This window comes from Chlorocebus sabaeus, chromosome 29 (genome assembly GCF_047675955.1).
Source record: "Chlorocebus sabaeus isolate Y175 chromosome 29, mChlSab1.0.hap1, whole genome shotgun sequence".
Classification (NCBI taxonomy): domain Eukaryota; kingdom Metazoa; phylum Chordata; class Mammalia; order Primates; family Cercopithecidae; genus Chlorocebus; species Chlorocebus sabaeus.
In genome coordinates, this window is record NC_132932.1 from 5,685,755 (window position 1) to 5,712,367 (window position 26,613).

Sequence of the window (26,613 nt, forward strand, 5' to 3'; positions counted from 1 at the left end):
CAGAGGTTGCAGTGAGTCAAGATCACACCACTGCACTCCAGCCTGGGCGACAGACAGAGACTCTGTCTCAATTAAAAAAAAAAAAAAAAAAAAAAAAAAAAAGGAAGGCATGGTGGAGGCTAAGGCTGAACTCTTGGGCCACATTTTATAGGAAATTACAGGCATTTTATAGATGTGTGGGCTTTAAATCCAGGAAGTATAACATGTGAAATCCTAAGCCTTGCCAACTTTTGCCAAGATGGGTCTCACTCTATTATTGCTGTCCTCATAATGAGGTGATTTCCATTCCGTGGAAAACAACTGATGCCAGCAGGAGAGGAGTGACACCAATTCAGGGATGGTGAGGGCCAGCTAACAGCATAAGAAGGCCTGGCTTTCCCACCTGTCCAAGGAAGGGTTTGGACTAGATTCACTTGAAAATCTGCGGGAGCATCCATAGTGTGAAAGGCACTGTGCCAGCCAGGCACTAAAGAGGGCAGAAACGGTCAAACCAGGACCGAGTCGGCCAGGGCTTTCCTATGTAAGAATACCACCCACGCGGTGTATGAAACAATGGAGAAAAAACAACACGGCGTAGAGATGGGGCGGGGGATCCACCTCAGTCCCCATCCAGCTTCACGGAGAGCGCTGTACAAGCACAGCTGGAGCCTGCATAGATACTCCAGCGAGGCAGGTGCCTGGGGGCAGCTCTGCATCAGCCATCTAGACTGTGCCTTGCCCTGCCTCCTTTGGGGGCTCACAGCACTGTGGGGGCTCAGGGAGGGAGACTCCTGACTGATACAATTCCTGGCAACCAAAATCCAGTGGTCTCTGCTGAAGGTCTCAGTGCCCACACGAGACCAGTAGCTAGGCTCCACTGCCAGGTGACGCTGACAGCAGGGAGGCTGAAGGGAGGAGGCGGAGGGAAGAAGGAAGAGCCAAAGGCAATACTGGTGGGAATTAGGAGGGCCTGAGACTTAAAGCTATGAACGACCTGACCCTCTTTTCCTTGGAGCCCTGAAGGAACAAAGTTAACATGCTAGGGACCAAATGCCACATGCCACTAAGGCCCTGGAAAATGGATTCTGTTGGCAAATACTGTTTGAGGGTCAGGCAAATAAGACCCTCTGTTTGTCTTCAAGGAACTCTCTGCCCAGTGGACTCACAGCAAATGAATTCTTAAGAGCACCAGTGGTAAACCAGCAAGAAATGCAATTTGTTCTCTGGTGCTACCCAAGATGGAAAATGGCTGTAGCCAACTGATGAGGCATTCTTCCAAAATGATAAGCTATATTTCTACTCAGGTAAGGCAGAGAAAATAAGCCATTTGGGAACTCTAAAATCAGCACAGTAAAACAACCTGATGAGGCTGAGTCTACACCTTGTACATAGGCATGTACCTCACTAAAGGGTTAAGTGACCAGAATGAAGAGAGGGAAAATCTAGAAACTCTCTAGAGAAATCTAAAATGGTCATGTACAGTAAGTCCATGCCCCACAACTGTTCTTTTTTCTGGTAAAGAAAAAGAAAACTAAGAAGTGACCTGACCTGAAACTATTAGAGGAAGAAAAGCAACATTAGCTCAAAACTGAGCAGCAAGAAAAATATGACTACATTTGCCAGATAAAATAGGAAATCTCTGCAGCTGGAGTACTTCTGTGTCAGTCTACTCATCACATAACCAAATTTCTCAACTTAAACTGAATGTCATTGTCCAAATTCAGCCATCTCTGTTCGGATTCATAAACTACTATTTCACAAAAAAGTGAATCACTTCATTACTTCTTAATGTAACATAACATTACACTTTTAATTTAAAACAGTGTTCTAATAAAAAGGAAACATAAAGGTTCCAGGTGAGATTTTCAAGATACTGGAATCAAGATTGAAAATATATTTACAGGCCGGGCGTGGTGGCTCACACCTGTAATGCCAACACTTTGGGAGGTTGAGGCGGGTGGATCACTTGAGGTCAGGAGTTCGAGACCAGCCTGGCCAACATGGCGAAACCCCGTCTCTAATAAAAATACAAAAACTAGCCGGGCATAGTGGAGCACACTTATAATCCCAGTTACTTGGGAGGCTGAGGCAGGAGAATCACTTGAACCTGGGAGGCAGAGGTTGCAGTGGGCCAAGACTGTGCCAACTGCACTCCAGCCTGTGCGACAGAGTGAGACTCTGTCTCTAAAATAAAATAAAATAAAATAAACTTACGATAACTACCAATGATGACATGTTTTTAAAAGGTCACATCTGCGAAAGAAGAGAAATACTGTGCTTGAATGTGATCCTTTACTTCCAATGGTTTAAGGGTCAGAATGAATCAAACCCTTGCCTTGCAGATACACAACTGAAAAGCAGCACGAGGTGCTCTAGGCATAGCTGGATGAATGAGACTTAAAGATCACATCTAATCATTTAGTGTAAGATACTCGCTCAGGACAGTGAGACCAAGCACTGGGGCAACAGGGCTAGTTCAGGGTTTTACTCCCACACTGATGATCTTTCATAGTCCATACACAAATCACCTCAGTCTTTTCAAATGTGATTCAGAATGTTGACTGTCACTCAGGAATACAGAGTTCTTCTGGAAGATAAGGAAATATCCATCAAATGAGCCACGGTCTTCAGGAAATATATTACAAAGAGTGGAACACTATTTTTCAGGGGCATACAAGAGAAGTCATGAGATCCAGTTGGCCATATGCTGTCTGAACCTTTGTTTCATTTAATAGGTAATAACAAAATAACTAAAGATAGAATAAAGAAAAATTATCTTTGTATCTTAGTATGTTGAGTTCTATCATCAAAACTTGTAAAACTTCACTCTTACTCCTTCGGTTAAGCACACACAGTTACATTAAGTTACATAAATACAGGCAGAGATACAAATCCATGTTCTTTCATCTCAGATATCCAAATATGTGAGATGTGGAACTATTTTTTTCATCAAGTAGATAATGTTTTATCAATAGCTGTAAACTATTTTTGTAAACTGTCTTTCAGCTGAGAAAACAATACACTACTTCCATCATATTGGAAAAGGAATGATCTCAAGGTTCCCAAGCAACATAGCAATTTTTCAAAGCTGAACTCCCCTGCTGATCATTAGAAATAGTTTCAAATGTCCTATTCTTGGCCTTCATTCGTGCCAAACCCTGGACAAGGCTGCAACAAGATTATAATTCCAAAACATCCCACTTCTGCATGGGGTGCTAAGCAGTCCCTCTTCCCTTTCTCTTAGCACACCATCATTCATATTCACTTTGGGTCTCTCCTGAATCAAGCTGTGCTTATGTTTTATAGAGGAAATGTGAAATCAAAGTTGTTCTGCTTCATCTCCTGCAGGGTAACTCCGTCAGATTCATTGCTTTGACTGCATACTGTCCTACGTTTAGAAACGCTGTGGTCTAAATCCTGTCCTCAGTCAAGGTGTGACACGCGTGAGGGAGGTGGCGATTACGGCCCAAGAAAGCTCGGTGCTGGATCGATACACTCAACACTGTGATCATCTTTAGTTGGTTGGTATTTGCAGAACACATTAAACAAATTAAAGGAGGGTAAGAAATGGCTTATCTGGTGACAATGTAGAGTGGTATTGTTTTCTGCATCATCATATTGTTAAACAATTCCCAGTGATCAAAATGCTGATGAAGGAAGGACAGAGTTTTATTTATTTTCACCAAATAGCTGGACATATTAAAAAGTTAAGGTAGACTGGAAATAAAATACAACTCCAACATGTTTTAAATCAGATTTGATTTTTTTTTAATTCAAATTGACCCAAAGCAAAACTTACATTAAAAAGGAAGAACAAAATACATTATGATATAACACACTAGGAGTTACATGAAAGCTAAATTTGTGGGCAAATGGCCTTATCCCAATCACATTCTGGGCTAATGAGCACTTCTGCAGGAAAGTTAGAATCTCGATTTCGTATGGTCCACGCTGGTCATTAAACTACACATTCTTGTCTCTTAGGGTGTGCATCTGACAAATCATGCTAGACTCCCTCATGCTCCAGATGTGCACTCTTGCTACTGCCAGAACACTGAATTCTCCAGTGGAAATGCTGTTCCAAGCATGACTGATAATGAATTAAAAAACGAAACAGTCAAGTCCTCCAAACTAACAGGCATGGATTACTGTGTAGTAAATAGTTTAGAAATATGGGAATTAAATAATCTAAAAAACACTCTTACTCTGCTGTACATTTATAAACACAAATATTTACAGAAAAAAAACACACAAAACCTTGTTTTCGAAAGATGAGGTTTACAGTTCATTAATGATCATCATCTTTTATGAGCTGGTTTCTTTGGTGTATTTGCCAAATATATTTTTATAAAGGTTTAGTAATAGGCTTAAATAATAAATTTCAAAGGAAACATAAAAGAATCTGACAAATTTGAAAATATTCTGAACACTTTCTGTTCTGTCTTCTGGAAAAAACAATCAGTTGATTTTTCTGAAAAGTTCTGTTCTCCCTATTCAATTATGTGACCACGGAATGCTTCTCTGTCAATCCAATTCAAATGCAGACCTGCAGGTTTCACCACTATAATCTACCAGTAACCCACTTGGAGACATTTTAGTTATTGTGAAATGTGATTGGGATTTTATTAACAACAAAAATAAAACATTCTTTTTAAGCTTCCAGATAAATCAAACCTCAAACAATAAATAATGGAATTATACACTTCTTCATTAAATAGAAATTTCAAAATTCCAGGAAGAGCTCTCATAATTTTTTTCTGAAGTCACAGCAGCAATACAGAACAAAGAATTTACCTTAATCTGATCTTTTAACTTGGAATTCCCTGACTCAAACTCAGTGGCTTAGTTTGGAAACCTCTGAATGGCTGGGGAGAGAAAATCATTTTAAACTAGGTGAATAAATTAACACACACATACGTGGAAAAAAGCCCTGTGCAAGTGTAACATTAACATCACTGCTCAGAGTGCAGAAACTCCAGGCACCCCTCTGCCTCCTCACATCCCTGGGCCTGGGGTTTTATGGAGAAGTCACACTCAATTCATTTCTAGCCACACCATGTCCCTAAGACTGCTAGTGTGTCCTAGCCCTGACCTGGGTATTGGTTTAAAGAACGAGAATATAGCTTGGCAACTGTCTTCACAGGGGACTCTCTCTGGAGATAAATTTTTGGAATATTTTTATGGGGAAAAGGACAGACTACTTGTTCCTATCCATCAGGCTCCAGCTAGTTTGGGGATGGCTATAGAACTGGCCACACTCAGACTGGCTGCCTGCGAAAGAGTCTATGCCAAAGAGTCTATGGGTCACACCAGTAATCTCCCGAATAATCCTTTTTTCTAAAGCTGCCCGTCTTTGGAAACCTGTGCAATGCCTAGGCACAAGCAGATCAGAGTGTAAGACGCCACAACTACTCTGCACCCAAGAGAACAAACGCTGTGCTTGAGAAAACAGCACTGCTGGCTCTGAAAAAGGTAAAGCCAGAGACAACTCCTAATTCTGCTTAGTTACACTTCTGGGTGAAACAGTTTTACGCTTTATGACTTAAATCTAGAAATTCAGATGAGAGAAGCCCTTCGTCTTGTAAACTTCTGATAACAAATTTATTAACAGTGTGTGAATATTTTTTCCCAAAGCACTAAAAACGATACTGGGACATTTGAAAAGGTTCTTCTGAAGCTAATAACACAAATCAAGCACAGAATGCATTTCTGAAGGCATCATCTTAGATGCCTAATGCCTCTGGGACCTTTTCCATTGTTACTGACACTTATCATATCCGTGTTTACACAGCAAACAAATGCCCAATCAACCCAGAAAATAATTGTCCTGAAGAGCCTCACTGTATATAACCTTAAAATAGGAAATGTTTAATTAGCATATTAGAAATTAGCCAGACTTATAAATGTGTATCCCTTAAAGATTTTACCCTTAAAAAGTTTTTTTTGTTTTTTTTTTTTAACTGGGAGAAAAAGAAACACTATGAAGCCACCCCAAATTATTGAACCGTTAAAGCCAAATGATTTAACAATTTTTAAGGGAAGACTCTACCACCAGGATACAAAATTTTCTGCTTAAAGTGAAGTAAAAGACATAGCTTAAAATGGAAATTGCAACTGACATACTATGGTTCTGCCATGAAAATTAAAGTGGCGGCTCCTGTTCTCACGGGCATGTCAAAGCTGGCTGTGAAATGATGACCAGCAAGTGAAATAATGGATAAAATACACCAGAAAGAGTATTGCACTGCAGGCACAGTTTTAAAAACAGAATACACTGGCTTCAATTAAAGTTAGTTTCTTTCCCGTTAATTTTTTTAAAAGCACAACTCTAACTAGAGATAGAAATCGAGACACAGTGTCTCAGGGTAGTGTACTACAGTTGTTAAAAAAAAAAAAAAAAGTTAAAAACAAGAGCACACCAAAAGAAAAGCAGAGGTACTGAATTTATGTCATCCGAAAGCTACATTAATTAGGAAAAAGAACAGTTTGAAATGGCCAATTTGTACTCATTAAAAATGAATGAGGTGACAGCATTACTTTAAACATTTCTTAGGGCATTTTCCAGAAGAACCCAGGGCCCCCCTGGGTGAAACTGTGCCTCCAAACGTTAACAAGTGCTCTGCTGGTTTAGAATATCGTGCTTACCAAGGAAACCATAAATTTGGAAAGGGTAAATTCTCCACTCCAAACCTGCTTGTGTCATTTAAGAAAAGACAATTTTTCTAAATGCAGTATTGTATACAAAGCTTGGACCTCTTAAACTTGGACCAAGAAACCAAATTAAGACCTTCAAGCATGTGGTGTGTGTTTTTATATATATATAAAAAATCCCTCCCCTACAATGAAAACCAACCAAACAAACAGAAAACCCAAAAGTGTATACCTGCTTTCTGATTTCACAGCAAATCAGAAATTGCATAGGATATACTTTGTGCAAGGCAAAAAGCCTTTTAAGTATCTGGAATATAACTCCTAATCCTGCTCACAGTTCTGGTATATCAGATATCATCAAATTTGTGTTTTAAGTAGTCTTTCATGACCTTGGCAATTGGTAGTTCATCAAGTAGCTTTAGGTTTTGAAGGCCTATACATTGTCGAATTTTAATTCGGCACAGGTCCTGCAAGTTTCTGGGCTGTCCTAAAAAGACAGAAAAAAGAGAATGTTACAAAGCCACAAAGCACAATATTTAAGGCACTTTTGAAAAGAACTGTTTATTTCACTGAGAAGTTCTCTCTACGGACTTTACACGCAAAGGCCCGGAAAGATACCAACTCAAACAAAGTGTCCCAGGACCTTCATGCGATGACTTATTTGATCTTTTTCACAACTCTGGGATGGTGGATATTTTCACCTCCATTTTACAAATAAGAATACTGAGTATCAGATGTAAACAAGCTGCTTAATATCAGACAACCAATTAAGGCTTTAGACTGAGACTAAAAACAGTTCTGATTCTAAGCCTCATATCCTTTCTGTTACAAATCAGGAAAACTCTGGTTCTCGTCCTGATTAGGTCTCTCTCAGGCTGGGTGAGCCACTGTGAGCCAATCATTGCTCTGAGTCTTGGGTTCTCAATCTGAAAAGTGTGGGGACTGAATGAGATGTCCCCTATTGTGAGCCTCCCTTTTGGCTCTGGGTCTAGGACACTGGAGCCCCGAAGTCCACCACGGTCTCTGTGGAAATTTCCAAACGAGCTTTCCAGATCTGCCCACCTGTTTTCTGTGATTCTGAACATAGCAGAACCTTGGTTATAAGGCTGAGAGTTGAGGAGTGCAGCAGGAATGGGGTGTGAAAAAGCACCTCAAGGTATTCTGAATCTACATCGCTTCAAGCTTCTACACCCTGATCATTTGCCAATAAAAACTCCTGTTATATCTCAATTCAAAAGAAAAATCACAAAATCCTATTTCTTTCCCTTTGGAATATTTTGTTTTACAAAAACAATACAGATGGCTCCAAAAACAAGCAAGAATTCTTCAACTGTGCTTCAGTAGTGTTTGGAGTCAAGGGAGTTTTGCTTTCATATTAAACATGATAATAAAGCTAATATATATTGAATACTTACTCTGTGCCATGTATTGTTAAGAGCAAATGACATGTATTAACTCCTTTCATCCTTTGATGAGGGAAGTACTTTGATCACCGCCCCCATTTTATAGAGTCTCAGAGAGATTAAGTAACATGCTTAAAAGTCAAGTTGAATGCCATATTTGTCATTCTCAAACTTTTTGGTTTCAAAACTCCTTTACACTTTAAAAAAAATATTGCAAACCCCAAAAAAACTTTTATGTGGGCTATCCCTATAGATAAATGCCATATTTTAAGTTAAAACAGAAATTTTAGAAATACTTTTAAATTCATTCTAATAAACCCTTTACATGTTAACATAAATAACACATCATTATGAAAATTAACTATATTTTCCAAAACCAAAAAAAAATTTAACAAGAAGAATGTCATTGTTTCACATTTTTGCAAAGCTTTTAATGTCTGGCTTAATAGATGATAGCTGAATTTTCATATGTGCTTCTGAATTCAATCTGTTGAGATAAATCACACCAATCACACCACCTCGTCTCTGGAAAACACTGACACTCGTGTCAAAAGGAATGAGAAAAAGGCAAATCACATCTCAGTGTTATTATGAAAATCAGGAGCAGACCTATGGAGAGAAAGCAAAGTCCGGGATTAGACTGCAGCTTCTCGCTTACCTGTGCAGTGTAATTTTGAGCTGTCTCTTTGTAGTCCTAAGATACAGGAGCTCCCGTTCTCAGCCTACTAACCCATATGTTTCTGTGGCCAAGTCTTGTGTGCACTCCCTGCCATTGCTCAGCTGCAAACACACTTCTACACTGATCACAAGAAATAGGTCATTGATGATGTTCCCTTCTCAATCACTGCTGTCTCTGAAAGTGATGACTTTACTAACATCATCAATAAATTACTAAAGGACAGAAATGAGTTCCACAAATATATGGAGTTGATTTCCTTTTTAAGGATCAGTTTCTGCGAATGCCCTTGGTCAAACACATGGAACAGGAGAACATCTCATTAGAAGAAGTTGTGGAAATAGAATACGCGGAGAAGTATACTGCACCCCAACCAGAATGATGTGTCCATGATGACTGGACCAGTTCAATTTAAGGGACAGAGGTATGGATCTTGACTGGTTTGGATCTGGTCCTTGGAAGGAAAGTCAACATTGACAATTGTGGGACACATGGATGTTGTAAAAGATATGGCCTGGGTGATAAAACACCCAGGCACTGTGTTATTACTGAGTGCCTCTATGGATCAGACTATTCTCTCATGGGAGTGGAATGTTGAGAGAAACAAAGTGAAAACCCTACACTGCAGCACAAGTATAGATTCTACAGCTATTGATAGCTCAGCAACTAAATTTTGCAGTGGCTACTGGGATAAGATGCTAAGGATCTGGTCTACAGTCCCTACAGAAGAAGATGAAATGAAGGAATCCACAAATTGACCAAGAAAGAAAGAGAAAACAGAGCAGTTGGGACTAACAAGGACTCCCATAGTGACCTTCTCTGGCCACAAGGAAGCTATTTCCTCAGTGCTGTGGTCAGTTGCTGAAGAAATCTGCAGTGTACCTTGGGACCATACAATTAGTGTATGGGATGTCATGTTTGGCAATCTTAAGTCAACTTTACAGGAAATAAAGTGTTTAATTGTATTTCCTATTCTCCACTTTGTAAATGTTTAGCATCTGGAAGCACATATAGGTATATCAGACTGTGGGATCCCCAAACTAAAGACGGTTCTTTCATGTTGCGTCCCTAACCTCACATGCAGGTTGGGAGACATCAGTACAATAGTCTCCTACCCATGAACCACAGCTGATTTCAGGATCCTTATATAACACTGTCAAGCTGTGGGATTCAAGAAGTTGTAAGGCTTCTCTCTATGATGTGGCTGCTCATGAAGACAAAGTTCTGAGAGCAGACTAGACAGACACAGGGCTCCTTCGAGTGGAGGAGCAGACAACAAACTGTATTCCTACAGATATGGGGGACACAAACACGAATAATAATTTGATTACAGAGATTCTTTCTATAAATGAAACTGGTAGAGAATCACGAAATTACATTGATGCAGATGCAGAAAGCAGCCTTTTGAAGTTTATATAAAGTTTTCACCCTTCATAACAGCTAACATATCACTGTCTTTTCTTATTTTGTATTTATAATACAAAAGTTTGCGTTTATAGAACAGAAACTGTGGCTTGCATTCTCTATTTAAAAAAAAAAAGGAAAGAAATCATTTGGACCTCACAGATACCCCAAAAGGGTCTTGGGGACTCCAGGGCCCACTAGACCATACTTGGAAAACTATTCTTGTACTTTATCCCTTATATCCGTTGTACTTGCTTACCGTGATCACCATTATTCAAAATGAAGTACTTCTTCATAAATGACAAAGGCTGACTTAGACCTCTGCTCTGTAAGGCCTGTATGAACATATGCTTTTCGAGAGGTTACCTGCTATGTGGTCTCTTAACAGAATGGCAGTAGAAGTGACTGCTTTCTTACAAATGTCTGTAAACTAGGAATATGTGTATCCACAGATGTCTGTACATGGATCTGTGCAGGGATGTGACACACACACTCATGTGTCTCTTGGGAGGATTATGTCTCCTCCACCTTTCAGATCTCTGCCAAAATAGCACTTCATCACAGGGGACCATGTCAGGATTCACCATCAGATACTCCCAGAGTTCCTTTCCTTTATAACATTTAATAAGGTTGTGAGTTCACATTTATTTGGTGATTACGTGTTAATTAATGCCCATCTTCCTCACTATATGACATGTTCCATGAGGGAAGGACCATGTCTGGCTCCATTTGCCAATGTAAACCTGACAGCTGACACAGTATTCAGCGAATATTAGTTGAATGAATGCTTAATAGGGTTGTCCTTAAAGTATAAAACAGTCAATGCAAAACACACCAGGTCAACAGCAAATCATTTCCAAGCCTGTTTTGAATTGTTTTTCAACACTATTCATGGGCTACTTTAGGAAAAGAATAAATTATCATTGTCATTTTTCAGGAAATGCTTATAGTATTTGATCTGCAAATGCAAACCGGAATGTGAATTAGATGTGAATCTTCTTTCTTTAAAGAATTTGATTTTCCTAATAGATGATGGGTTCTTTTTAAGTATTATTTATTTATTTATTGCGAAGTAGTCTCACTCTGTTGCCCAGGCTGGAGTGCAGTGGTGCAATCTCACCTCACTGCAACCTCCATCTCCCAAGTTCAAGCTATTCTCATGCCTCAGGCTCCTGAGTAGCGAGGATTATAGGCATGTGCCACTATGCCCAGCTAATTTTTGTATTTTTAGTAGAGATGGGGTCTCATCATGTTGGCCAGGCTGGTCTTGGACTCCTGGCCTCAAGTGATCCAGCTGCATCAGCCTCCCAAAGTGCTGGGATTACAAGGCATGAGCTGCCATGCCAGGCCCTTTTTAATATTAATAAAAAGAACCACCACAACATATTCAGGCAAAAACAGACGAGGAACGAGTTTACATATGTGTATACAGGCATACTTAAATGAAAACATCATTCAAAAGAATGGTAAAAACTAAATTACTAGAATTTGCTTAGCTAAAGTAAAAAAGAAGGGGCTGGCCGGGCGCGGTGGCTCACGCCTGTAATCCCAGCACTTTGGAAGGCTGAAGTGGGCAGATCACAAGGTCAGGAGATTGAGACCATCCTGGCCAACATAGTGAAACTCTGTCTCTACTAAACAAACACACACACACACACACAAAAATTAGCCAGGCATGGTGGTGGCACCTGTAGTCCCAGCTACTCAGAAGGCTGAGGCAGGAGAATCACTCAAACCCGGGAGGCAGAGGTTGCAGTGAGCCAAGATCGTGCCACTGCACTCTAGCCTGGGCAAGAGTGAGACTCTGTCTCAAAAAATAAAAAAAAGAAGGGACTGAGACAAAAGGTTACGGAATGGGGGATCTGTTGACATGGATTTATTTTGTGACAGACTTCTCTCCAAAGATGACCACATTACCTCCTATCTCTCATGCCTTTCCACAATGAGGCTGGACGTTCCTATCATTAAGAGATGAGGTCTATGTTCCCTCTTCTTGAAACTGGGTGGGTCTGTGATAATGGTGATACAGTTGTTATGTAACTTCCAAGGCTAAGTCATAAAAGGTGATGCAGTTTTTGCCAGACTCTTGGGACATTTACTACTGCAGCACAGCCACCATTCCACGAAGATGCCCTGGCAGCCTACACAAGTGAACTGAGGTCACTGACCAATAATCCTGGCTGAGCTCCCAGTCAACTGCCAGCACCAACTCGCCAGCCACCTGAGCCAGCCTTTTGTTTGTTTTTTAGCCAGTCTCACTCCTTCACCCAGCCTGGAGTGCAGTGGCACAATCTCTGCTCACTGCAACCTCCACCTCCAGGGTTTAAGCAATTCTCCTGCCTCAGCCTCCCAGGCAGCTGGGACTGCAGGCATGCACAACCACGCCTGGCTAATTTTTGTATTTTTAATAGAGACAGGGTTTCACCATGTTGGTCAGGCTGGTCTCAAACTCCTGACCTCAGGTGATCTGCCTGCCTCGGCCTCCCAAGGTGCTGGGATTACAGACGTAAGCCACCGCGCCTGGCCGCAAGAGTGAGCCATTTTCAAAACAGAAAGGCCCCAGTCAAATTGCTCCAGAAAATAATGTGGAGCAGGGAAGTAAAACAAATGACTCTTGTTGTTTTAAGCCACTAAAGTTCTGCAGCATTAGATAACCGAGTGAGACTCTGGCACCTGAAAGTGGGGCTTTGCCCTTGGCTGACCAGGCAGTGGGAGGGCTTTGAGGTGAGTGTTACAAGGAAGCCAGAAGGGCTTTAAGAGGCCTGTTGGCTGGGGCTGTATAAAAAAGTTTTTTGAATGTTACTAGAAGCTGGAAGACAGGGAAACCTTGTATGTATGTAACAGTGCAAAGTCTGGCAACACCGTCACCTGGGGTAATGTGGTAAACAGGAAATGTCCTATGACCTAATGGTCTATTTAAGTAGATTCCTCAGGCAGAATACTGTAAGTATCACTGGCTTTTCTTCATTATCTATGATAAGATGCAAGAGGGCAAAAATGAGACAATAACTTTAATTCAAGGGAAGCACCAACAGAAATACTACCATCTTCACAAGTTATTTATCTCTGCGTAAGCCTTTTCCAGGGAAAAACGCACATTCTTAGGCCTGAATATGTTGAAATGCTCTAGTCAATATGTTGAAATACTGTAGACTAATTTTTCTTCTCCTTAAAATGTGTGTTGTTGGAAGAATTTGACCTTTTAAAGGTTTCTTGACCATGTGTAACTCCTGTCTGCAGAATTTCCTTTAATGATAGAGGCATATCATAGTGGTTAAAAGCATCAACTTTGGAGCCAGGCTGCCTGGATTTGGCTCCTGGCCCCACCACCACTTGCAATTTGTGTGATCTTGGGCTCCTTAGCTTCCTGCCTGTTTTCTCATAATAATCACACTCACCTCAAAGGTTTTACAAGCATTAAAAAAGTTAATTTTGGTAAAGTGCTTACAATAGTGCCAAGCACACAGTAAGTACCAGGTAAATACATTTTTAAATATTTGTAAGGATGTCTGCTTCTGGTTACCAAAAAAGTAGAGGGCCCTCTTTGGAAGCTGCAGTCTCCATCTTCCTGGTGTCAGGACAGTAAGAAAACTAGGTGACAGTTTAACAGTAAAGGAGCAACTGGAAACCCATTAGTGGGAAACAGTCCTGGGCAAATTGATATAAATCATATTCTAGAAATCCCTGCCTGACTTGAATCAGGCAGAGATGTGAGGGCTTTTACCTGTATAAAAAGATGTGCAGAGATGAAGTGAGGGCTATCATTACACTGTTTCTCTACGAGTATACAGGTATGAACTCATCTTGCCATGTACCAGTATTGCTGAGTGAAAAGTGAGCTAAATTTTAGGCATAATAAGGACTGCTCATGGTAAGTACTGTCATTTCTAAGACTGTCTAAGGAGCTATTTTTTTCAGAAATGGCATTTTAGGAATAGAAGATTATGACTGAAAGAGAAGTACTTATTTTTTTGTCAACTGATCGCTTAAAAGTATTTACTGAGCATCTATTAATGCTATATGTATTCAACAATGCACTATCCCAGAGATTAAAGGGCCAAGGGAAGAGAAGGGCAGTGGCAGAAGAAGAGAAGGCAGAGAAAGAGAATAAAGAGAATGAAAGAAGAAAAATCAACACAAATGTGCACACCATTTACTAGGCATCTTAGAAAATTAATTCCTCCCATTAAAGAACAACTTCCCTGTCCATGGGATCATAACAGGGGAAAACTGGACGACATCTCACAAAAGAGCATAATTTAAAGAACTAGAAACCCTTTAGGGGATGCAGAAAAAACTACCAGGTATTCATATTAATGAGCTACAATGGAATTACATAATAGTTCAAAGAGTTATTAGTCTTTCCATTTTATAAAGAAGCCCATCATTAGTAATAATTGGGCTGGTATAAAATAGGAAATCAGCTTTTGAAGGGTCTAGTATAAATTACAAAACCAGGGCCAGCGGCATAATTTAGAAAATTAAATATCCTAAATCACCTCCCTGTGACATCGCCATTACCGTTTTTATGATAGGATCAACTTATCTGTTTAAAAATATCTGGATTCATAAAGGTAGAGAAGAAAAATATTTTTAAATACCCAAAGTGAGCAAAATGAAGGCAAAACAAAGTTCCAAAGTTGTTCTTTCGGGTGGAGAGGGGTAGAAATTGGAGGTGGAGGGGAGGCACAAAGGAATAAGTGAAAGATTTGCATCCTCTGGATTGCTCTACACACCTGACCTGGTCCTTCCAGACTCTCTCCATCTTAGGTCAACATCTGGGATGGTCGTCCAATATCTCTCTGTTTTATTTCAGCTTCCCATTTTAAAATCCTACCATAGGCTGGGCATGGTGGCTCACGCCTGTAATCACAGCACTTTGAGAGGCTAAGGTGGGCAGATCACCTGAGGTCAGGAGTTCGAGACCAGCCTGACCAACATGGCGAAACTCCATCTCTACTAAAAATGCAAAAATTAGCTGGGTATGGTGGCACGTGCCTGTAGTCCCAACTACTCAGGAGGCTGAGGCAGGAGAATTGCATGAGCCTTGTAGGTGGAGGGTGCAGTCAGCTGAGATCACACCATTGTACTCCAGCATGGGCAACAAGTGAGACTCTGTCTCCAAAAAAAAAAAAGAAAAAGAGAAAAAAATTCCTACCATAAATACATTTTATTCCTTTTGCATCTGAATTCCCTTCACAGGGACCTAGTATGAAATGTGCTAAACAAATCTTACTTTATAGGACAAAGGCAGTTTCCAGCTCTCCTTAAAATAACAATTATGGTATTCTCTTCGATAGAATCCTAATGTATACAACATCAGGCTTAGGATATTTTTCTATTGCTAGATTTTTTCCATAGGTAAATGAGCTCTGAATTATATTTTCCATTTGCACTAAGTCAAATGACAAGAAATCTCTAGATGTCTATATTAAAAATATAAAGTAATACAAATACTATAAACGGCAGGATATTTTCTGTATCAAAGAACCTTAAAATGTGATGCAATCTGACTAAAAATTGTGTTACTATTTATTTCTAAAAGCGATTCTTAGTAACTGGGACTGAAAAACCTAGTCAGACTATGATATAATTATAAATCAATAATCAAAAATGCCCCTGGTTAAAATGTATTACACAAATTACTTCTCCAAAGAGTTGTACTATACAACACTGCTTTGGATAAACCATCCTACAAAAATATCAAAGTAGCATTCAAAAGGAACACAGGAGGGGAAGGCACTTGTTTTAGAGGCATTTTGTGTGATCAGCTGCTCATATACTTATTGCTGTATGGGGTTTAACCTGAGAAAGCCGAAGCCTAAATTTTGCTTTCTTAAAATTAAAAAAAAAAGGAGGAGTCGTGATTTTTATTATGCCTTATTTAAGTTATTTTAAAGTTGGAAATGCTGTCTTTAAAGTTTACTTCTACAGCTAGAACACAGTACTTGACTATTGCTAAAATTTAAACAAAAATATTTCAGGTTACTGTGATATTTATAAAATAGTATTTTCAAATATCTGTGTTTAATGTTCCAGAAAGCAACCAGTTTAAGTACTCGACAGACTGTCTTCTGCAAAACCGTTTATACAACTCAATTCCCATCTACCTGATCTTTTTCTTGTAGAAATACATGCCAGTTAACTCCTTAAAATGTACAAATCAAAATACAGCCCAGCCCTCCCTGTTATACACCACCAAAGCATACTGGTGGTGGCTTCCAGTCTGTGAACAGTGTCTACTACAAGCAGCTCACTTACTCAGCTCAGCCTCCTATGGATAGTAAATACCAAACTAGCATATTCTCTGACTTAAGAATCACCTAGACCAGAGCCTGCCACAGGAATAGAAGATGCTCTGTTCTCACTCATAAGTGAGAGTTTAACAATGAGACCACATGGACACAGGGAGGGAACATCATACACCAGGGCCTGTCAGAGGGTGGGGGGGCAAAGGGAGGGAGAGCGTTAGGACAAACACCTAATGCATGCGGGTCTTAAAACCTAGATGACGGGTTGATAGGTGCAGTAAACCACCATGGCACATGTATACCCATGCAACAAACCTGCACGTTCTACATGTGTATCCCAGAACTTAAAACAATAATAATTAAAAAGATGCTACAGTGTAAAAGTAAGATGTGAAAGTAAGTTGTTCACACTAGTGAACAAATAAATGCTTTATTTATTCAAGGACTTCCTGGCCCCTTTGATGTTACTGTGCACAGTGAACCTCTGAAACCTGGACCTAGGATCCAAGGTACCTGTCTTCCAAACTGATTTGAATCATGAATCCACTTGACTCCACAGTATCTGGTAGACCACAAGTTTTCTTTTTCTTTAAGACTAGTCAAGTGCAGTCTTGAGAGCGGAGGAAAGAGTAGAACGAAGGATCTGATCTGTAACTGACTGTGGACACTACCTTTGAACTAGCCAGCCAGTTTCATAAACAAATTTCAGGAAATCACGAATCTCTGCAGAGCCTACACAGTAAATATGATAGTAAACGGCAAGCAATAATGTAATACATCTCGTATTATCCACAGATTTTAACTTTAAACAGAAATACATTAGAGATTCATCAAATTCTGAAACACTAGGCTAACAGGACGCCCTAAAAATCTGATTGTAGGGAATGTATATCACTAGGTCTCAGTCTTTAGTTTTAGGACCCCCTTGCACTTTTAAAATCGGAGAAGCGCAAAGAATCTTTATGTCAGTTATACTTACCTACATTTACCATTTTAGAAATTGAGAAATTTTTTAAATATCCAATTCACTTAAAAATCCATCATCAATTGAAATATTTTTATGTAAAAATAAGAGCTGCTTTCTAAAACAAAAGGGATTTTTGTGAGAACAGCACTTCTTACAGTTTTCTGCAAATCTCTTTTAATGTCTGGCTTCACAGAAGGCAGCCGCAGTCAGAGATCTGCTTCTGCATTTCATCTGCTACAACACGCTGTCTTGACTGGAGCACCTGAAGAAAATCCAGCCTCACTCAGACACGCAGTTGGAAACGGAAGGAATTTTTAAATAATTTTTTTCAAGTAACTGTGGATCTTCTCTGATACTCCATCAAAACTAGACAAGTGGGCGTTTCTTAATGGTTAGTTACTATATGAAATCTGGTACCAAATTGATGAACTTTCATACTCTGTTACATTAAAATCCACTGGTTCAACTCGCACTTGAAATGGATCATTTATCCATGTGTGATTGTTGTCACATTATGCATTAGTCATTTGGAAAACAAGGTTCATTGAGTTATGTGGATCTTCCAAATGTTAACTTGTTCCATTATATAAGATCAAAAAATCACTTTGTTAATATCTTCATTGATTGAAGAAGTGTCTAGATACTAGGAATCTCACAGCAGCAAATATAAGTTTTCTAAAATCCTCATTTGCAAAGTTCAAATTTTATGACTGGCCATAAGTCCCGTCAGTTGTTTTCCTTAAAGTGACAAGTGAATTTTACTCATTTTCAAGAAAATGTCTGCCAAATACCCAAGACTAAATGGCTAGAGTTTAGCTGTTACTCTTTCAAGTAAAAATGGTGTTCCATGAAAAAGCTGCCAGTTCAGCTCAAACAAATTGAAGTTGCTTTTCCTCAATCAAATCACTGCACTTTGGTATGCAGTAAGAATACTTGCCATTTCCATCCCACAGAAAATTTAAAAAGTATTCGCAGGGACAAGATTTAATAAAATTAATTTTACCGCTTCATCACAGACCTTCTTAAGTGGAATTGGAATCATTTTTTCCTGAGAGTGTCTGGCAGTGAACAATGACCAGTACCGGCTGGGGCCACTGTCTCGATTCATGCTAACATGCCAGCAGTTTCACCTACCACTGCTTGTACACCATCAACACAAATGTCATCACAGTGAAAAAGGCAAATCACATCTTAGTATTGTTAGGAAATTAGTTTTGATCTCATAGGCACCTAAAACAATCTTGAGGAGCCCCGGCTATAAAGTCCACACTGAAAAACATTCTAACATAACTTTAAAAAAGAAAAACCATTTTTGTTTCGTTTTCAATCATAAGCAGCAGAAAATCATAGCCTTTAAGAGTAGTTAGTGGCAAGAAATTTTAAAAGGGAGGGACTTGGGGACTATGTCCCAATTCCTCTGTTTTTCAGAGAAGGAAACTGATGCCAGTGGGGTGGGGGGAGTGTTAAACATCTTGTCCAAGTTTCTAAGGCGAGTCAGATACTAGATCAGAAGCCCATCAGCTGCTCTACCATCCCATCCTACTGATCCAACAGTGCCTCTGGCACAGGCACAGTGGGGAGATCTTTGGGATGATGTACGGGAGACACCTGATCCCAGTGGGCAAAACATTAACCAGCTCAAAGGACAATGGACAGAGTATGTTTTTCCTATTTTAAATAAAAATGATAAAACTAAATAGACTTCCAGTTTTAGTTCCAACATGTAAAGAGCTTGGAAATCATCACGCCTATCCTTACAAGACAAAAAACCTGAATAAACTCGAAGTCAATGACTTTTCATGGATCTATCAGAAAACTGAAGCTGTGGGGCAAACCTCCACCACAAAATCTGGAGAGGAAACAAATTCAGAGCCATGGCTGAGATCTGTGTACCTGCAGCCGAAGTCACTGAAGCCATAAACTGGTAGGAACACTGAAATGGTAATTTTGACGAATGGCCAGACTGTGAATTGACTAGTCTGAGAGTGGCAGCCGGTCTTATGAAGCCTCCCACTTGGTTGTGAGTTCTAATCCCAGGAACCCCACCAAGTCCTCAAGGTAAAGAGCCAGTAAAGACCCTCTCATGGCTCCAGCATGAGGAGGTGAAGAGTAACCCTTGTGAAATGCACCCAGAACCTTCTCCATGATAAAGGCCCGCATCCTGGAGGTGGGGAAGACTTTCTCAGAGCCTTGTCTCAGAGCCATGAGGAAAGGGCATTCCTGAGTCCAGTCCCCTCTGGCTTCCTGTCTCACTTATAGGGCTGGAAAAGCTACACAAGAAGAAACATGTGTGAAGACGCAGCCTAGAGACACAGGTCCACTGAAAGACTGAGAGTGAATCAGAAGACTGCAGACCACTGGCCCTTCCCACACCTTACAACTGCACCAATGGGGCTCCAACGTGTGACATAGGATGAAAGCCAAGAAAGCTGCAGGATGCACCCTCTCTCCAACGAGGGTGCTTAGGGAAGCCCAAAGCCAAGACACGGGACAAAAACAAGGGCACTGCAGGGACCGGAACCCTCTGGCACCCACAGCTGCAATAAACATGACGCACAGCCCAATTCACAGTCAGATTAACAAAAAGCCTCACGTCAAAGGACTGTTTACCTCAGTTTCTGTTACCCACCATGTCTAGCTTCAGTAAAAAAAAATCACAAAACATGCTAAGAGGCACGAAAAAAAAACACAGTCTGGAGAGACAAAATAAGCATCAGAACCAGACTTAAATATGACACAGGTGTTGGAATTACCAGTCAGGGAATTTAAAATAACCATAATTATTAAGATTAATGAAATTATTAAATGGTAATTGTAAAATCTTGACTGTCTTCATGCCTTAATAAGCAGTAGCTCTGAGGAGGTGAAATTCTCAACACAGTAGAGATGTCACTGTGGATGTCACTGGCAGAGGGGAAAAGGAGTGACAAGGTGACCCCTCCAACAGCACTGTACCTTGTCTGCTGGGGCAAACAAACCTTTGACTCCGCTTTGCCTTTTGAACCTTTCCCCCCTACATAAAGGGTAAAAAGCCTCACAGTGAAAGGAATTCCTAGGTAGAAAGCACAGTATGGCATCTTTTCTGCAAATAATCTAGCCAATCAGACACCGCCTCCTTTCCAGTGGCCTTCTCCAGGAGGGAGCCATCCTGTTTACTGCTGTCTCAACTTTCACTGGACTGTGTTACTGAAAAGTTTCCTCCAATTTCCATACCATTTGCACAAGGAACTGCAGCTACTATTTCTTTCTTTTTTTTTTTTTTTGAGATGGAGTCTCACTCTGTCACCCAGGCTGGAGTGCAATGGCATGATTGCAGCTCACTGCAACTGCAGCCTCCTGGGTCCAGATTCTCCTGCCTCAGCCTCATGAGTACCTGGGACAATAGGTGCATGCCACCACGCCCAGCCAATTTTTGTGCTTTTAGTGGAGATGGGGTTTCAACATGTTGGACAGGCTGGTCTCTTAACTCCTGGCCTCAAGTGATCTACCTGCTTTGGCCTCCCAAAGTGCTGGGATTACAAGTGTCAGCCACTGCACCTGGCCCTTTCTCTTTTCTTTTGAATCCTTTCCTTTCACCTAAAGAAGTGGCTTTAGAGTGAGAACAGTACTTACCTTGCCAGGTCTATAATTTGTGCTTAAGCATTCTGAGGTGGGGTTTTCCCCAAAAACATACGTTCTCTCCTACTTCTCTTTGAACAAAATTCCAGTTGTGCCAATCATTAAAGCCTCGTTTTTATGTGTGTGTATATGTGAATATATGTATGATTAAATGTTCTTGCTAGTCACTGCCTCAGGTTCAGCTTTCTCATGGAATCTCTTTCTAGAAGATTTCATATTCTGAATAACTCCTTGGTCCATACATTGACTACCGGAGTTTACATTGTGAGCAAGAAGAAAAAAAAAATCACTAACTCACTATCTGATTCTTCAGGGTGGGCAGTATTATTATTTACTCCTCAAGCTTTACTGAGGAACGATCTTTTCACGAGGTTATAGTACTGTACCTGTTTAACAACATTTTCTCGTGTCACCCTTTTCTTGTGCATAACCACTAAGTTTCTCTTTTGAATGGGGCAAACATTCCCGCAACCTTCTGCTCTTCACCTGAGGCTGGAGGACTGTAACCAATGCCCACACGCCAGAGCCTCTGGGATCGTCTTGGTTCTGGAGTGGTGTGTGTGCAAACATTATGTACGCATTATTCCACTTTGTGTGCATGAGCCTGAGAATGAGGGCCTCCTAAGTTTTGTGCCCTGGCCACGTCACTTGCCTCATCCTAGTCCTGGCCCAGGTACAAGGGGCTATTTACCTCTAGAATGGCCACTGCTGTCTGTCCTCATCACCATTTATTTCTCTTTCTTTTCTTTTTTTTCTTCCTTTCTTTCTTCTTCCTTTCCTTTTCCTTTTCCTCCCTCCCTCCCTCCTTTCCTCCCTCCTTCCTTCCTCTCTCTCTCTCTCTCTCTCTGTCTCTGTCTCTTTCTTTTTTTTCTTGAGAGAGTTTTGCTCTTGTTACCCAGGCTGGAGTGCAGTAGCGCAATCTCGGCTCACTGCAACCTCCACCTCCTGGGTTCAAGTGATTCTCCTGCCTCAGCCTCCCAAGTAGCTGGGATTACAGCTATGTGCCACCATGCCCAGCTAATTTTTGTATTTTTAGTAGAGACAGGGTTTCACCACGTTGACCAGGCTAGTCTCAAACTCCTGACCTCAGGTGCTCCGCCCGCCTCGGCCTCCAAAGTGCTGGGATTACTGCGCCTGGCCGTCACTACCATTTCTACTTGACACGGGTCACACCTTCACTGTTCTCTCTTTTATTTATTTCATTTTTTTTTTTTTTGACTACAAGTAAAAAACTAAAAACTGGCTTCTCATAAACACTGCCAACTAAGCAGGACACAGCTTTCCTTCCACAAGTGATGCTCATCATTCAGGCAGGTGCTTTGGCTCCTCTAACTGCGTTTATCATTCCTGGGCACAGAGAAGAGGCTCCTCCATGGATGGGCCCCGCTGTGCTCCTGCCATCCTGGAAGGGGGAGGTTCTGAGGTCTGAATGCTAGACAGCGGGCTGGCTGAAGGGAACAGCAACAGCAGCTCTTCCTGACCTCTCCCCCTACTCAGCATCAACAAGTCACCAGCAGATGCTACTTTATTACCAAGCCACGAGTGCGCTCTGTTTTGTTTTTGTTTGCACTATATATTAGAGTTTTTATGGCAATTTTTCTAAAAGGCCAGAGTAGTTTTTAAATTCCGGTATTATAATTTTTTTGGTCTCTTCCAATGTAAATAATCTGTTTTTAGCCAAAACAGTGTGATGAAGAGTAAAATGTGCCTGAATGAAGACCACCATGTGGCCCCTCTGCTGTCCTTATGCCTCGGCAGTCTGCGATCTCCAATCATAAGCCAACAGCACGATGCCTGGGGCTGCAGTGCTTAGAGCACACGGGCTAGAAGGAGCTCTCAGCTTTGATTTAGTGCTCCCTGAACTAACCAACCTTCTTTCGAGCTGCTTTTCATAAGAAAGCTCAGTCCAGAGTATCAGCCACAGTTGCTCCTTCTGGCCCATATTGTTCACCAGGAAAAGTAAACCTATTTAGAGCCAAAGAACACACAGGTGAAGCAGAAACACCAATTTGCTTTTGGCAGGAAACACCCCTGGAGAGTCAAGAAATACTAAATTATGTTGAGGCACCTGAAGATAAAGGACAACTGCAGCCTTAACAGACAGAGGGCCCTGCACTCAGGAAAGCAGTCTGTGCTTCCTCAGTCCTCACTCCTTGTTGTACAGAGTCAGCCAGACTGCCTGGATTTACTGAGGACCTCCTAGATGCACAGCTCTGCTCCTCGTGCAGTGGAGAACTTAAGCACAGACAGAGGCAGTCCCCACTGATGTTTCTATCTGCTCAAATTTTAAAGTGCATGTGAGCCTTTAACTCAACATTCCTGCTGTGCAACAGCACTGCTGGGGGCAGCTCTAAGGGCTCAGGGACACAGGGCGGCTGCCCACATGCTTTTCCTGCCCAGCGGCTCCTCTCAGCCACCTGGCTGCGTGCCTCCACGTACAGACTCTAAACAGTTGTATATACGGTTGAAACTGGGAGGCTTGAGTTGAATATGAATCTAAAGATTTGCTCTGTTGGTAGCAAGCCAGTCCTCGCTGTTAATCCACCCTCACTTTATTAGTTACACACTTTATCTTGAAAAACAATTACAAAGAACAGCGCCTGGAACGTGTTAAGTGTTAAGTGCATTATAAATATTAACTCATTTAATTCTCATAACAAGCCTATATTATCTTAATTTGAAGGTGAGGACACTAAGGCACAGAGAGATTAGGTGAGCTGCTCAAGGTCACAGCTAACATGTGATAGAGTTAGGGCTCAAACTCTTGCAGTCTAGCTCTAGTCTATGCCATTAACCGCTGAACAAAGTATTTTAAAAAAAGGGGGCTGAGGCATTTAGGTGAGTATATGACATGCCTTCCTAAGGGCAGCCACACTCCTGATAACTAAGTCTCTAATGTAGAAGTTAAAAGAACAACAACAACAAGGCAACCAGGAACTGCAGCACTGCAGATATCACATCTCCCATCTTTGGCTACTTGCGCGTGTCTCAGAAGCTTTCTGCAATGGAACGCCCACCAGTCAGCCCCAAATACCTCTCCCAAGGCAGGCAGATCTGTGTGGACCAACAAAGGAGTCACCAGGCACTTGTGGCCATTTAAACTTAAATCGCAATTAAATAAAATTTCAATTCCTCAGTGGCAATGGTCACATTAATAAGTGCTCAACAGCCACATGGGACCAGTGGCTACTATACTGGACAGCAATGAGAGACCATTTCCAACATTACAGAAACTGGTACTAGCCAGCACTGAGTAGACAAAGTAGTGTGATTTCTTCTTATGCTTTAGTCTGAATACATTAGTGATAATAATTTCATCTTTTCTTCCATGAATCTGCAAAATTCAAGTTACATTTTGTTTCTTCATAAAGTAAGTTTGTACTCCAAAGGTCAGTTCTAAGGGGTAGAGTGGGTTATTTACAAGCAAGTCAAGTAAAGCCTTTGTCCTCTAGTAGCTGGTACCCAGGATATTAATATGTCTTCTTCTATAATCATGATCAAAGATTCAAAACCAGTGAGGAAAAAGGAATTCATTAAAAAGTTCAGCAGACAGCAAAATCAATTTTGTTTACAGATTTTAGCTTCATGTTGGACATTAAGCATGAGACACACAATCGACTGGTCACATGGAAGCTTGACGAGAGAGGATGGCTAAGTCCATACAAACTGATACCCCATCACAGAAACAACTAGGACGCATGTATTACTACAGAAAGTGGGTCAGACACTTCAAGGCTTTAAAAAAAAGCACCCACACAAAAATTGTTCAAATACAATGGAAGCCATGTGGTCCAGGGACAGTGGTGCCAAACTTCCCACTGCTAGCAAATATTTTCTTACAACAATTTCTAGCATCCTTAACTTCCACTAGCAGTATCCCTAAATAAACAGTACCACTGTTCCATTTCATGTGGGTTCTCATGAAGCAGAAAAGCCACAACTAAAACGTGAACAACTTAGCAATAAAGCACAAATTCTAGGATATTTTCACAGCTAAGGAATCTAAAATCCAAAATTCTCCCTCTAACTCCTCAACTTGAAGTCCATGGAAGCCAGGTAAGATTATCCTTATGACCAACAGGAATTGCCTTGTTCTAACACAGATCTTTGTTTATTTAAAGAAATTCTCCTCTCTGTCCTTCTCTCCATTCCTTCCCTCACGCCTACTGTCTACCCCTATTACATTTAGAAACACAATTGAATTTTTATGAAATCTTGTGATTCAAAGTTATTTTTTTATTTCAGAAGAATGAGGCATCGCTTACCAAGCAGTGGTTATAGGAATGATTAGTATCTAGTCATCTTAAGTTGCAAAAACACATTAAGCTCCTCAGAAGATGCAAATTTTTTTTAAATGCAATAAAGTAATAATTATATTACATACTTGTGACTTCTTGTAAGAAATCCAAACATGGTCGACTACTTCCAGAAATACTTATTGAAACAGCCAATGGGGTCTGTCCTTCATAGTTCCGTGTGTTCGTGTCTGCTCCATAATTATATAACATCCGTGCACAGAGCACATCATCCCTAAGGGCAGATAAGTGTAAAGGAGTCTGTCCGTCTTCTAAGCGACCCAAGTTTGTGTCTGCCCCTCTCTGAAGGAACATTCGGCAATAAGAGTGATTGCTTTTGATCACGGCGTATCGCAACAGGAAACCATTCTGAATGTCGATGTTGGCATTGTGGTCCAGGAGGATTTTCACACAGCTTGACCTCTCTCGGATAATGGCGAGCTGAAGCGGTGTGGTACCTTTATCACTGAGTGGGTCAACCTCAGCTTTGAACTCCAGGAGAAGCCGGACAAATGAGTCCCTGCCGTAGTGGGCAGCCACATGGAGGGGAGTCCAGCCGTCATTGCTTTTTGCATTAATGATGTCGCTCCTGTATTCAGATTCTAACATCAAGCGTGCAATACGGGCCCGGCCATGCATGGCTGCATAATGAAGAGCCGTGAAGCCTCCGATTAAGTCTTTAACTGTGGGATCAGCTGGAGTTAAAACCAAAATGAAAGTATTAGCAGACTCTAAGACAAAACAACAAACATTACCATGGCACAGCAAACTGTGGCCAATTCTCATATAAAATGTGAAGCAACCAACCACTGTAATGAATATCAAGTACTTTTTTCCTCAGTTTAATTCAAGTCTAGTTTTAATGGAAAATAAATTCTGTAGAATGTTATCACGTCTGGGTTAATGAAAGGAGAAAGACAAAGTGTTTAAAATGATACACACAAAAAACACGCAGTACAGATCACCATATCCTGTCTTTGCTAATTTAACCAACTGCCTTTGGCTACTCAACTCCTTCATCTCTGCACTGTTTCACGTTGCTCTTCTGTTTTGAACTTTTTGTTTTATTTTCTCTTGTGCTTCTTCTTGGTCTTAAAGAGAAGCATGTGTAGCAACATCTGCTGCTCTAAATTACGGATGTACTATGGTCTGGCACACTGTGTTGTTTTAGGGTATATTAAGTAATAAGAAAAAAGTTTTTCTGTGGTCTATAAAAATTCCAAAGCATTTCAGATATATGTCAAGTAATCTTGATAAATTGTTTTTTCAAAAGATAGAAGTCTATTCTGAATTCCTAGTTTTATATGAACTTTAGAGTTTATAAGAATTAAGCAATGCATTATGTGAATAACCTCAGTATTGTGTAAAT

General features: G+C 40.7%; 1 protein-coding gene and 1 pseudogene across 1 annotated transcript in view; one reads left to right on the forward strand and one right to left on the reverse strand.

Annotated features, from left to right (window-relative positions):
• Nucleotides 1-3,723: 3,723 nt before the first annotated feature.
• Nucleotides 3,724-26,613, reverse strand: part of ASB7 (ankyrin repeat and SOCS box containing 7) — a 49,700-nt gene continuing 26,810 nt past the window's right edge. Inside the window, exons 5-6 of the mRNA XM_007990571.3 lie at nt 25,334-25,939; nt 3,724-7,117 (exon numbers count right to left, since the gene is read on the reverse strand). Of these exons, the coding sequence (XP_007988762.1) occupies nt 6,978-7,117; nt 25,334-25,939 (746 nt within the window). The 3' untranslated portion in view covers nt 3,724-6,977. The remainder of the gene's footprint in view (nt 7,118-25,333; nt 25,940-26,613) is intronic.
• On the forward strand, nt 9,153-10,648 carry LOC103228766 (ribosome biogenesis protein WDR12 pseudogene; annotated as a pseudogene).